Source organism: Mus caroli, unplaced genomic scaffold (genome assembly GCF_978045245.1).
Source record: "Mus caroli unplaced genomic scaffold, Mus_caroli_1 scaffold_10, whole genome shotgun sequence".
NCBI lineage: Eukaryota > Metazoa > Chordata > Mammalia > Rodentia > Muridae > Mus > Mus caroli.
In genome coordinates, this window is record NW_028227265.1 from 98,081,242 (window position 1) to 98,095,553 (window position 14,312).

Consider the following 14,312-nt stretch of genomic DNA (forward strand, 5'->3'; position numbering starts at 1 on the left):
AGAAAACACCTTGACATTCTGTCATTCTGTGCAAGCCGCCTTCTCACCTGTTGAGAGATGGGAGAGATAAGTGAAGATTTTTATCTTTTTATTTTATTTTTGAATTCTACCTATATTGATCTGTTATTTGATGGGTTCTGAGCATGCCTTGTGCCCACAGAGATCAGAAGAGGGTATCAGAGTCTCTGGGATGGGAGTTACAGGCGGTTGTGAACCACCATGTGTGCTGGGTATTGAAATCACAATCTCTGCAAGGGCAATAAGTGTTCTTAGCTAACGCTCCAGACCAAGAGTTTTATTTTTCGATTTGTTTTTAGAAGGCTTCTTTTTGTTGGATACGTGGAGGGCTTCTCTATTGTATGCAAGTATATTGGGTTACAACCCCAGCACTGAAATACATGAAAATAAACCAACCAATAGATTATTTTAACAGACGTTATCACAAAATGCTCTGCTTGATAATTATATACATAATTACCATTTAAAATAAGATCAAGAAGTACATACACAAATGTGTCTTAAAGTCTTATGGGATATGGGAAAGAAATTGTATTGGTTTTAATTTGTTCACTAGTTAACAAACTAAATACTGGCTTAGATCCATGCAGTGTTAGACAAGATTGAACAGAAAATAGACTGTCCTCAGGGAGATGCATACCTAGTAGAAGCAGATTATTAAATATTTCACAAAAAATAATTACAATTTTTAATTATTGGGAGAATTGTTATTTAGGGGTTGCAAAATGTGTCCCTGTCTCCAGGCTCCTGCCATGACTTTCCTCTGTGATAGACTGTGATGAGATGTGTCGGCCTAGTAAGCCCTTTCCTCCCTCTGGATATTGCCAGTGTTTAATGACAGCAAGAGAGCAAACGCAGACAGGTGGCATGCTTTTCTCAAGAGGAGTTAAAGTATTTAAAAAAAGAAAAAGAAAGAAAAGAAAAGAAAACACTGTCTTACACATTTGTCTTATTGCCAAAGAGATATGATACCAGCTAAATTTACAAAAGAAAAGAAGGACATTTTGGACTTGAGCTCAGTGATGACACTTGTCTAATGTGTAAGGACCTAAGTCCAATTCCCTAGATGGCAAAAGAAAGAAACCAAGCAGGGCTTGTGGAAGAAAGTAAATAAACACAAATATTAGCTGTGTCATCTAATTAAGTTGAGGATAATGGGATTATTATTATTATTACTCACGAATAATCATCATTAATAATAGTGACAATTAAAGGTGATTTTCAGCATGTCGTAACCGTTCAAGTCACACAGGCAGAGCCACCTATCCATCCTTTTTTAGAATGTTTGAGATTATAAATTCACAATTTTGGTATACAATGGATCTGCTTCACTGCAGACAGAATGCGATTAATTAGCAATTATATTCATTTTTTGCTAAATGTAATGAAGGACTCCCCTCAGTGTTTGCTAGGACACCAGGCTTTTCAGAAGTACTTTGTTTATAAAACTTGAGTTACTCAGACTTTCCGTCATACGCCTCCAGTCCAGGACCATTTCTTACTCCCTTCAGTTTTGCATGCATTTTTTATTATGTGTTATTTATAGGGACAGTATGTACAGTGATAGTGAAAGTATTATCTAATCTCTAAGTATATCATTGTCCTAAAACATTATTATAACTATAGTAGAGATGACGGAATATACTTGAAGTGCATAGAGGTGACTTTATCATGAAGCTAATGACTTCTGAAGGCCTGTGTGTGGTCACAACCCCTTTAGTGTACTTGTACCTACATTAGTGGTTCGTTCCTGGATGTGTGGAGTTAGCCCAGGGCTTCTCATACGGAACTCTGATTTCCATTCCTATTGCAAATCTGTATCTCTAAATTTGCATCATTGCATGATTTTCCTTCCAAAAGTTTCCCCAAATTTTGTGAGCCTCAGGCTTTAGAAAGTGTGTGTGCCTTGCTGAGTTGGATAGTTAACTTGTCTGTATGTATTTCTCACAAGATTTTTACGTGAAACCAAACAGTCTTTGTGTTCTCTCACTGTCCAGCGTTTCTTCAGGAAATGCTTGGTAAATGAATGAATCACACAGATTTGGATTTGAGTCTGGGAGTGCTTCCTTTCATTAACTCATGTGCTATCAACAGCAACTTTGTCCCAAAAGAATTAAAAAAAAAAACTTTGTTATTTTATTTTATTTATTCAAAAGTAAATCTTTGTTATTTTATTTTAAAAAGCAAAAAGTATCTATCAGCAGAGTTCAAGTTTAGCTCTCATTCCTGTCAAAGAATGTACGTTTTGCAAAAACAAAAAACCAAAAAAACAAACAAACAAAAACAACAACAAAACAAAACAAAAAAACCCCACATCAGTTCTTTTTTATTTTGTTTTTTCCTTTATTTTTTTTTTCTTGGATTAGAATGGAAAAGGATTATTAAAAGAACACATTCAACAAGCCAACAAGCTTTGTAGATTCTATGAGTCCTCAAAGGCTAATGAATCTTGACGTAACTGCAGTGGTCAGCTTTGGCACTTCTTAAAGCTTTTATAGAGGACCCCTATGCCTCACCTTCATTTCTCCGGGTGATTTTATAACGTCCTCTTCTTCTGTCGGTTGATGTATGTTGACACTTTGGTGTGTAAGTTGGTAGCTGGCCAGCCATATATGATACCTGTTCAAGGAGCTGAACAAAACATAACAAGTTTATTAAATTCACTAAGTTATTTCACTTTGAAATGTTTTGACTAACACTAACATTTAATATATTCTATTTAACTAGTTATATTTGTAACATTTTGGGTCTGTGTTACTTGTGATCTCCTTCTGAAGCTCAGGCTGGCCTTAAGGCCCCTGGTGGTACTTCTGCCTCATCTGCTGAAGTTCGGAGATTACAAGATGAATCATCTCCACACCTGCTTAAATAGTTTTTAAAAAGAATACTTTTTTTTTTTAGTCCTTAAGTCAGTTCCAAAGTATTTTTTTAAAACACAAAACCATTACATTTGCCACTTACTGACCACAGAAATGAATAATTTAAGCACAATTTTGAAGTCTTGACCAATCTCATAAATATTTTAACTATCGAAGAAATTGACTTTTTGGTTAATCTTTCAGTTGGTTGTAAATCATGTAGTAAAATATACTCAAGAAATCAACACAAAATAACATAAAAAATCAATGGCTTTGTGGAAAAGTTCCTGCTAATTCAGCTTTAATTGACAATAAAATAGGATTCCAGAATCAGGGCAAAGTTCTAGGAAGCAGCCTTGCCATTAGATGACCCTCTGTCATGTGTCTTGAAATTTCCGTCAACACCTACTACCGAAACTCATCTCCCTACTTCTCCTCTTCCATCGTCATCTAACCAAGTTTAAAAAAATCATGTACTGCTAGTTACCGCTTACATCCAAACCATATCCATCCATTCCCCACCTCCACAGTTTCCATGGGAACACTGCTGGTGCTTTCTTCTGAAGTTACTGGAGCATCAGTCATTTTTCTTGGTAAAATAGTTTGGAGGTTTTTGTAACCACTGTCACCCATCACAGTGGTTTTATTCAAGTAGAAAATTTCAGGAAGTGTAGACTCCTTCTATCCTCCTGGAGATACTCCCACCATGAAGAAGGTGTTCTGGGAAGTAACGCATCTAGACTCGGGAACAAAAGGTAGACGATGGTGTTCCTGTAGCCTTGGGTTTTGATTACCCAAGTATTTGGGAAGATCTTACACTTATTTAAGTTCCAAGATGCAAGCTTGTTTTCAGCCCTTTGATTCTAAAATGCTGGTGTCTGACAACATGTGGTTAGTAATCGTGAGCTCTCTAACTGCCTCACATCCTCCAGAGAAATACACTCTGAAATGTAAGGTTTCTGCTTTCAGCGGCTTGCTGCTGCTCGCTCCTCGCTGGCTGAGCAGTGGCCCCTCCTGGGAAAGTGGAGTTATTCCAGCCAGCACTGGGGCCACTTTCTCTTCACTCTGCACGGCCCAGCCCGGCTGCAGTGCTTTTCAGAGTCATAATCTTTCCTGGGGTTCTGCTGTTTGGCACAAATACCACAGTATGTGGTATTTGCTGCAAAGCTATCAAGGTGTCTGGACACTAAAGGTTTAAGAGTAAAGAAGGATGCAGTACTGTTGAGCTATCTTAACAATTGCACCTATCTTACAGTTTGATTCTTAATCCAACGAAAATTAAAGTAGGATGGAAGTGATTCTTAAGACGATTTAAAATGAACATCTTTGCCCTGTTTTCCACTCTGGATTTCACCTTTATTTAAATCGTGGCAGACAGAGAACACAGAGAAAGCTGTGGACAGCCACGGGTCTGTTAACATTAACTCCAGGAAGTGAAAAGGAAGGAGCTAAATCACTCTGAAAGTGGGATAGCTGTAGAATATTGATCGTTGGTGCCAGCTGTTTCTCCACCACAACTCTATACCATCAGTAAAAGAGCAGGCTAAGTTGGCCACAACTGTGTGTTGATGACAGCATCTGTCTCTACGTGGAGACCATTGTGAATCACTCCTTGGTGCAGATCACTCTGGCCTCTGACTATTCCTTAGAGTTCTCCACCTGGATACAGGAACACTAGGATTCACTAGCAATTCTCAGAAAGTCTAATGGGTGTGGGAGGGGGCTGGCATTACTGAACTAAGGGTCTGCACTATAGTTCTACGGTCCCAACTCCCCCCCTCCCCCGCCGCCCTGCGCGCATCTGACTTGTACCCATACACACCTTAGACATGTTACTGTCTATGGTGAACTATGGCTCCTCAGTTCTTTTGAAAATAAAGCTGTAGTAAGGAGATACGCGTGCTTGGGAAGAAGCTAGAGTATTTTTTTAAATGGAGATGGGAAATCCAACAGTCATGCTATTTAGCACGGGAAGGCAGACACATGCTCAAGTGGCAGATGTACGAAGTGCAAGCTGTTCATGCTTGAAGTTCACAGAACCCTTCCTGGGTACCTCAAACTCCCTTCCACTCCAGACTGCACCTTCGCCCTTAGTGCCAGAGGGAAACTTCCCTAAAGCAAGAGAGAAATGAACTCTGAACCCTTCTGGAAAATAGCAACTGTTCCTTTCCCCTCCCCGGGGCTCCAGGTCTCCAGAGCTTTCATTATGGGGCAGGTGCTACGGTTGCAAAGTTTTCTCCATCTCCCCCCCCCCCCCAACACACACACACGCGCGCGCGCGCCCCCCCCCCCCCTCTTTTCAAGGCTTGGATCAGCCCCACAGCCTGCCAGAGACTGCGAGCACCAGGGTCCCTTCCTGCCTTCCTGGCCTCTCCAGACTGCTCTGTTCTGTCCGGCGGCGGCTGCGACTTTGTCAGAGAAGCTTCCAGCGACCCCTGTCGGGAGTTCCCGGCAGCCGCTGGGCTCCGCCGCCCCTAGGCTGGCCCGGCTGCCAGAAGAAAGGGGCTGAGCCGTGATCGCCCAGCTCAGGCTCCTCCCGGTGGCGTGTCTGCGCCTCGGGGTGGGGGTGTGGTGGGGAAAGAGGGAGGGGGCGAGGCGAGGGGAGGGTGCGAAGGAGGTGCCTGCGTCCAACCTGCGGGCAATTGAAAAAGAGCCGGCTAGGACTTCCCCAAAACTTGTGGGAACTCCGGGCCACGCCGGCAGCAGGAGCGGAGCGCAGCGCAGCGGCGGCAGCTGCCGGGAGATGCGAGCATAGACCGGACTGAGCACCTTTCCCTCTTCAGGCTGTAAGGGAGCGAGACAGGCCACCGGAGCGAGGCCACTCCAGAGCCGGCAGCAGCAGGACCCGGGACACAAGAGTAGCCCCGAGACACCCCCAGACGTAGCGGACGCTCCAGGTGATCGAGTCCACGCAGCTCCCTGCAGGCGACAGGCGACGCCCCCGCGCACCCCGGCCGCTGGCTCTTCCCTCCCGGGACAAACTTTTCTGCAAGCCCTTGGACCAAACTTGTCGCGCGTCACCGTCGCCCAGCGGGGTCCGCGTAGAGCGCTCATCTTTAGCGAGATGTCTGAGCGCAAAGAAGGCAGAGGCAAGGGGAAGGGCAAGAAGAAGGACCGGGGATCCCGCGGGAAGCCCGCCGAAGGCGACCGGAGCCCAGGTGAGTGCCAGCCGCTCCGCTGCTCCCAGGCGAGCACCTAGCCGCGTCCCATGTGTCCTCGCGCAGCTCTCTTGGAGCCCAACCCGGTCCCCGAGCTGCCGTGCCGGCGCCGCCTCCGCCTCCACCTGGTGCTCGTGCGCTGTGCGCACCCCGAGATTGCTGGCCGTTCCTCCCGGGTCCTCCGGGTCTGCCGTGCGTCGCGCTCCCGGGCTCTGCTCTCGGCCCCCGCGTTGGTCGCGGAGCCCAGCCCTGGAGTGCGGCTCCGATTGCGGGATCTCTACCGGCTGCGCGTGCCCTTCGGTCTGATGGCTTTGAGCGGGCCCTGTCTGCCCTCTAGCGAGAGAAGCGGGAACCGGCTCCGGGTCCGAGAGCCTGTGTCCCGCCGCTTGGGCCCCCGCTGCGCAGAGGGTGGTCGGGGAAAGGGTGGTGTGGGCGCCCGGGCGTCGGTGCGGTGGGCGGAGGGAAACAGTGGACAGCCGCCGTGCGAGCCTAGGATCGCTCTGATTGAGTGCAGTGATAGGGAAACCCAGAGCAGCTGAAAGGGATTCCTAAAGGTCAGCGAAGCACGCAGAACCCGACCCCGTGCCAAGATTCAGGTCGGCTCTGAATAAATTTGGCTTTAGCTGTTCAAGCTTTCAGGACTACTCCGATAAAGATGACTAGACTACTTTCCCAAGAGACACCAGAAAGGAACAATTTACCCCAATTTTTGAACCCCATTGCTTACGGGTTATATATAGAATGAAAGGGGAGGTTAAGGTCCCCCACTCCCCCCATCAGAGCGCAATGTAAATGACAGTGCCACCCTAGATATCCCTAGGAAAGGCTATTTCACTGCCTTGGTCAGAGGAGGCATGAAAGGTTGCCTGTGACCAAAACTTGTTAAAGAGTTGCTAAAGAGATGATGCTTCAGGGGTGGTGCATGATAGGGTCTTTACCCTCCTTCTGCAATCCCCACGGTTGATCTGGATGCCTTATGTCTTTTAGAGCATTCCCCACACACATATTATGAAGTACTTCTGGGAAATTACCCACACTTGTGCAGTCTGTGTCTAAAGGAGATAAGCAGAAGTATCTGCTCCGCGCAGGAAGAAAACAAACCGCGTTTTCTTACTGCGCTCCTTGGACTCGCTCAGCGTTTCAGAACCTGGATTGTTGGCAGAGACCCTAAGCAAGGTTTAGAACAAAACAGAAACTGAACAGAGAGTAATTGTTTAGCCACTGGCCGTTCGTTCTTGTCCCTGCATAAAAGGCACTGCTGATCAGTTTTCACCTTAATTACCTCGCATGAGCCTTCCTGAAGGTAGAGGGATGTTTTCCTAATATATACTGTGTATTTTGGAGATTAACTACAACATTTTTCTCAACAAAGTATGAAACGGGGATCTGGATTAATGTCACCATAGTATTTAAAGAGACCCAGAACTGTAAAGATATAAAGAACGTTCTGTTTCCCTTGTCACCACTTGTGCCTTTTATTTACTTCAATTGCTTGCACGGGCTGCTTAGATCGGTGGTTCTCAACCTGTGGGTCGCGACCCTTTCAACAGGCTAAAGGACTCTTTCGCTGGAGACTCATAATAGTAACAAAATTATAGTTACTAAGTAGCAACAAAAATGACTTTGGTTTAAGGACCTGAATTAAAGGGTTCAGGAATTAGGAAGGGTTGAGAATTGTCTTAGATGCTCTCCTGAATTAAGATGGGGTGGTGGTCTGACTAGCGACCCTTTCCGTGGCACTCTTATCTCTCAACAAGGGCTAAGTCTACAACATACCGCAGATGTTTTAGTGAAGGCAGTGGTTCAGGTGGGGAGAGGTTAGGAGAAGTCTCAGGGCTGTCCGCAGTCCTGACTCACCAGGTGGGCATCTGTCTCAGGACTACCTAATGTTCTTAGAGGAGTCTAGAGTTTCTTGGCTTGGCTCCCTTGAGTCTTTGTAGTCAGTCCTTCCACTGTGACTCTCTCTAAACCAGACTCAATGATATTTCTTTTCCCATTTTTCCAGGAAAAAAAAAATTGGGGTAAAGTTGTCTGTGTGCTGGATTTTAGTTTGTTTCCTGTCATATGATTGGGAGTGGGGGTGGGGTGGAACAGAGAGACACTTTGCTCCCTCCAGAGAACTTTTTACACCCTCCCCTTTTAGGACACCATGAACAGATTAAACCAGATTAAGAGTATTTAGTCATTTGATTTGCAAATGGTCCCCTTGAAGTTTGCATTATGTAGAAATACAGGGCATTAGATAGTCCTGCTTAGGGTATCGATGTTTCTGCCTTTGCTTTGTCACGTTTCCTTCTAATAGTAAGGCCCAGTCTGATTTTCCTTATTGAAGAGGATGAATAGCTAATAGCCCTGGTGATATGTGGGGTAAATCCATACTTGTTCTGCATCTTTCCTCTGGCCTTTGGGTCCATGGAATTATCAGTAGCCTTCACATTTGCCACGTAGCCAAATTTAGTGTTTACAAGGACAACCATCTCTTGAACTGTTCCTGGGATGGTGACCTTCAGCACAAAGTGTCAACCTTTCCTTAAAACAACCACTGAAGTTCCGAGCATGTGAGCTTTAAGACAGCGGAGATAACTGAGGGGGCTTAGCCCTGCTGTGTACTTAATCATATGCATGGGCAGGTTGGTGGGAACTCTCCTGGAGAAAAAGACCTTTTAATCTGCTGTATCAACTGGTCTAGCTGATGGGTCTTACAGACCTGGTTATGTTTCCTATCTGCATTTTGATGTAATTAACAAATACTGGACTGCACACTGTTGTGGCTGCAGAAGTTCAATAGAATTATCTACTCTCTAATGATGACTATTATAAGTCCCATATCCTTGAGGTCATAGATTCTTCTTTGCACAAAATAAGCAACTTCAGCAAAATTCTGGGCTTTGAGTCACAGATCCATGTATGGAGGGTCCCATAATGTCCTGAGCCTCTTGCAAGCTGGCCCTCCCAGATCCTACCTCTGACTGATTCATTCAGCTTAGCATTTTCCTCTAGAAGCCTGAATTACAAAACCAGTTTTTCCTTTTAGCCTGTCAATTTCCCAGTTGACTTGAGACCTTCCTTAAGATTGCTGATGTGTTTCATATTCTGCACAGTATTGTTTTTGTTATTGTCTTGACTCTTAAATGGCCTGTAACAAATCTGTTATTGTCCCTGTCTCAGATCTAGAACTATTATGTGCTACTTTTTTATGCTTGATGGGAGGGGGTATTTGTGAGTGGAAAAACCTAAGAAACTTAGTATCACTAATAGTTAGACACAGGCTGTGCACGCCTCAAATGATATCATCCACCTGTTTCCTTAACTAAATGGCTCCAAAGGCTGAAGTGCCTGTAAACATTCTTGGAAATAAAGTAGCCTGTCACTAACAGGGCAGTCTGTGTTTACAGAAGGAGAAGGAATGTCCAGTGATCTGTTTCAACCTGGTTACTTGTAACTGCTTACATTATGTAATTATTAAAAACATTAAAGATTATTTACAGAACAAAAATGGACTTGTTATGAAGAAGTAAAAAAGCAGGAAGAGTGAGGGAAGGAAGCTTGGATACTGCTCTAATATTTACAGAATGATAAAGATACTAATGAGAATGAGGAGACTATATATGTGCTTATATATGCACATGTGTCTATGTATATATGTACATGTGTCTATGTATATATGCACATGTATATATGTGCTTGTATAGCACATGTGTCTATGTATATATGCACTGTGTATATGTGCTTGTATAGCACATGTGTCTATGTATATATGCACATGTGTATATGTGCTTGTATAGCACATGTATCTATGTATATATGCACATGTATATATGTGGTTATATAGCACATGTGTCTATGTATATATGCATAGGTGTATATGTGCTTATATAGCACGTGTGTCTATTATATATGCACATGTATATATGTGGTTATATAGAACATGTGTCTATGTATATATGTACACATGTATATGTGCTTGTATAGCACATGTTTCTATTATATATGCACATGTGTATATGTGCTTGTGTATGCACATGTGTTTATGTAGATATAATATTAGAAAGCCTTGGGCCATCATCTGAACAGTAAATATATTTCCAGTATCCTCAATCATTTTCTACTAAAAACAATGAAGATTGCTGTACCTTAATTAATGGAGATACTGTTAATGTTCCAGGCAGTGTATTACATGCATTGTATGTACATTATATCATTTTTTAAAACGGAGGATATGAAAGCATCCTAACATTAGGCAGAACTAAATCCTAGCCCTTAGTTCTCTAGGCAGACTGCTTGGATGTAAATTCTAACATCACAAAACACCCGTTAGCTGTAAATTCATGGGAAAGTTACTTAATCTTTCTGTGCCTAAGTTTCCTTTTTTTGTAAAGTAGAGATAATTCCTGACTCTCCAGAGTGTGAACAAGATAACCCAGGAAAGCTTGCTGACTATTGCCCAACAGGGAATCGGTTCACAGTCGATACAAGCTTTCTTTATCAGATTACTCAAGGAAGGAATTGTTTGCAAGGATATGTGGCATAATTTTCAGAATTTTCCTTGTATGGGAAGGAAAACCCAGTGCTGACCTCAGGTTAGAGTGGATATAAATATTAATATGCACTACCTGTAAAGATAGGGAAAAGTGAGTACATCAGGTTTCATAACTGCACACATGTATTATGAAAACATTGCCGAGCTCAATCTAAATATTGAAAGTAGACTGAGGTGCAACAGGATTTTATCTGGCAGGAACATATTGAGGTTTCAAGCTGCAAGATTTTGAAACCCGATTCCTTTTCTGGCAATACTTGGAGAGTTGCTGTTCAAACCTCCTTTTGTAGTACAGAATATGTAGTCTTCTCTCTTGAGACTTGCGTAAATTACAGCCACTAAAACACAAAGTATGCATCAACATGTCCCTTGCTGTCTTTATCAGGAGTGACAATGTAAAGTCCATACACCCTGGTGCAGGTATTTTGAAATAGAAGCAAAACAAACAATACAATAAACCCACATTTCTCAGTGTTTGCCCCCTTTCCAGCCTCACTAGAATGGTTGTATGTCATGTTTCAGGTTCGGGAAATAGAAGTGTTTCTTACCAGATATATTCCTTTATTTCAAAGAAACAAGTTAAGTTGGAATTTTACAATGCTGATAGTTTACTGGCTTCTGTCACGAATCATACCATGTTGTCAGTATTGGAGAGGGGGGAGTTATTACGTTTGTTCCAAGAAGTGATAAATGCACTTCTGTTGGTCAGTTAACCCTCAAACGCTGATCCTTGACAAATAGAAGGAGAAGAAGAAAAAAAATTAAATTGTATTATTTTACTTTATTTTTACCAAGGGAAAATAGACTAACTAAGTATACTGTTAATATGCATAAATCTAACTTTTCCTTAAGGATCAAGCAGCATTTCTGCCCATCCTAATTGGTTTTGTCTCTGCAAGAGTTTTAATTGGCTGAAATGAAAGAACAAAAAGTGAGCTACCAAAATACCAATAGATGTCACTGTTTGTTGCTTTAGAAGATATGAGGTGTTAGGAAAACAAACAAACAAACAAAAAACCCAAAACAACTACAACAAAACTACCTAGCTAAGTTCATTCTGTTTATTAAACATGAAGCTAGCCATTTTTAAAAGCTTGTTGATTTAGGCTACACTATACTCTTTGGTTTGAAAAACTATGTTTTGTTAGTGAATAATCACATATAAGTCTGTTTCTTCTAAATATTAAAAATATCTTGCAAGTATGAAGACCTCAGTTTGCTCTCCAGAGTTCACATTAAAAATAAGCCTGGTGGTATATGTGTGTCAATCTTGCACTTGGGGAGGTAGAGTTAGGCAGATCCAGGGGCTTTCTGGCCAGCCAGCCTACTTGGCAAGTTCCATACCAGTGAGAGACTAAAAAGTCTGTAGGGCCCCTGAGAACTGTCTTTGGTCCTCTGCGTGCATGCTTGTCTACACGTGTGCATGCATCCCTGTACACAGAGGACTATGAAGAAACACACATGTCTCTGCATTAAGTTTGCCAAAGAATTCAGAATGTATGTAGAAAGCTTGCTGCTGATCAAGACTTTTGGGAAATGAAGTAGCAAACTTTTTGAGAATTTTTCGGTATATTGGTTGGGTTTTTCTTGTATTTCAAACTGTAAGTGATGTCCATCTCTCATGTCCTCTTGATGACAGGAGTTAAGTTTATTTTTTGAGACTGGTCAGGTTTCTTTCTTCTTCTTAGAAGTGACACCTTCCTCTGGCCTCCAGAGGGTGCTCTGAGAGCATCGTACTGCAATTCCCCAAAGACAACTTCTGCCTTTTCTTTTTTCCGTTTTTTTTTTTTTTTTTTTTTCCCCAGTACCCTGGGCAGAATGGTAAAATGAACAGTGTCTTGGGTTGATCCAAGTTAGCTGATTTGGGTAGATTTCTTCCCCACCCCCAACTAAACAGTAGCTCCTTGTGCTAACTAGACAGTAGCTCCAATTCCTTAAGCATTCCGAATCAGGATATGCTCAGCCATTGTAATGCTGGATGCCTCCCTTTGATCAGATTAATTCTCACTGGCACCTTTCTCTACATCTACAGGGTCTTTCTACGTAGCCCCTGTCTAGTTAGGTACAAGTGTCCTCATAAGGAAGTTGAGTTACATTTAACAGTTTTCACCTTGGCCTTGGACACTTGTGTGGTGGAAGCTCCCACGTTGAACAAAAGATATTTGCCAACAGATTTATTTCTGTTTCATCAGACACACAGGCTGGCTGTCCTATTGAAGAACACTCCTTTGACATACACATTTCCAAAAACAGGTTAGAGTTTTTTTTTTTTTCCACGAAGGCTGGAATACACCAACCCATAGCTCCTCTTACTTATGGGTCTCCCTTTCATGATGATTTAAAGATTTATTTTTGATTTTTGTTTTGTTTCTTTATTTATTTATATTTGCCTGTGTCCGAGTATGTGCACTTGGGTGTGGTGCCCATGGAGGCCACGAGAGGGCATCAGATCCTTTGGAGCAGGAATTATGAGAGTTTGTGAGCTGCCCAAAGTAAGTGTTGGGAACCAAACTCAGCAAGCTGCCGTAACCTGTGAGCCACCTCTTTAGGCTGTTCATGATTGAATCCACCCTCCGCTGGCCATATCTGTCTTGATTCCCACATTGTATCATTTTCTTTCATAAAGTGTCATGCAGTTTACATGACTTGTTGCTGGAAAGGAAATATTACGAAGAGGAATAGCCTTTGCTCTGCCACAGTGCCCAAATGCTTTCCAGCGCCAAGCATCCATAGGAAGGCAGCTGACTGTGCCAGCAGCTGTCGAGATTTACTGTAATGATGTTGGAGTCAGGGAATGCTATTAGGCTGAACCATATGAAATTGTCGGTTTTATAGGTCATACATGGCTGATTACCCCACATGTCATCGAGTGCCATATCAGATTTTTTTTTTTTTTAGTAATTTGACTTTATGCTTTATATATTATTTTAAATAATGGGATGATAATGATAACTCTGAAACTCTCTCAGAAATTTTAGTAATGAAATTAGATTAAAAGGCGTGCATGAAAGCTACACTAGGGGATAATTGAAGAAGTAGCAATTTCTGCAGTCAGTAGGTAGCCTCCTCAGCCACAGAGGATGAAGTCACTGTAAAGTTACAGGACTGGACAACTAGCAGCTTTTACATGGAGGGGGAAAAAGTGGCAATTTTGACTGGGAAGTAAGTCTTGTTTACCTTATTAATATATTTTTCATGTATATCTTTTTTTTTAGTGATATACTTACTTTTATTTTGTGTGCTTTAGTGTTTTTCCTGTATGTGTCTGTGTCAGAGCCTCTGGAACTGGAGATACAGACAGCTCTGAGCTGTGTCAGAGCCTCTGGAACTGGAGATACAGACAGCTCTGAGCTGTGTCAGAGCCTCTGGAACTGGAGATACAGACAGCTCTGAGCTGTGTCAGAGCCTCTGGAACTGGAGATACAGACAGCTCTGAGCTGTATGTGGGTGCTGGGAGTTGAACCCGTGTTCTCTAAATGAACAGCCAGTGTTCTTAATCACCGAGTTTCCTCTCCAGGCCTCTTATGGTATATCTTAGTCACCAGAGAAGTACTCCAGGTGTGATCAGGGAACATTGATAACTGGTAAAAGCAAGCAAGCAAACAAACAAACAAACCCCCGGCTTTATTTTATTGGATAGCATAAAATTAGAAAAGCCATTCATCCAAACACTGCCTTTAAATGTTTTGGTTTTGGTTAGACAGGATCTTTCTGTGTAGTGCTGTCTGGCCTGGACTT

The 14,312-nt window shown here is 42.6% G+C and overlaps 1 protein-coding gene across 8 annotated transcripts in view; it reads left to right on the plus strand.

Annotated features, from left to right (window-relative positions):
- The first annotated feature begins 5,462 nt into the window (after positions 1–5,462).
- Positions 5,463–14,312, plus strand: part of Nrg1 (neuregulin 1) — a 203,380-nt gene continuing 194,530 nt past the window's right edge. For all 8 annotated transcript variants that reach the window (XM_021171058.3, XM_021171056.3, XM_021171057.3 and 5 more), the window contains exon 1: positions 5,463–6,034. In XM_021171058.3, coding sequence (XP_021026717.1) covers positions 5,941–6,034 — 94 coding nt within the window. In that variant the 5' untranslated portion in view covers positions 5,463–5,940. The remainder of the gene's footprint in view (positions 6,035–14,312) is intronic.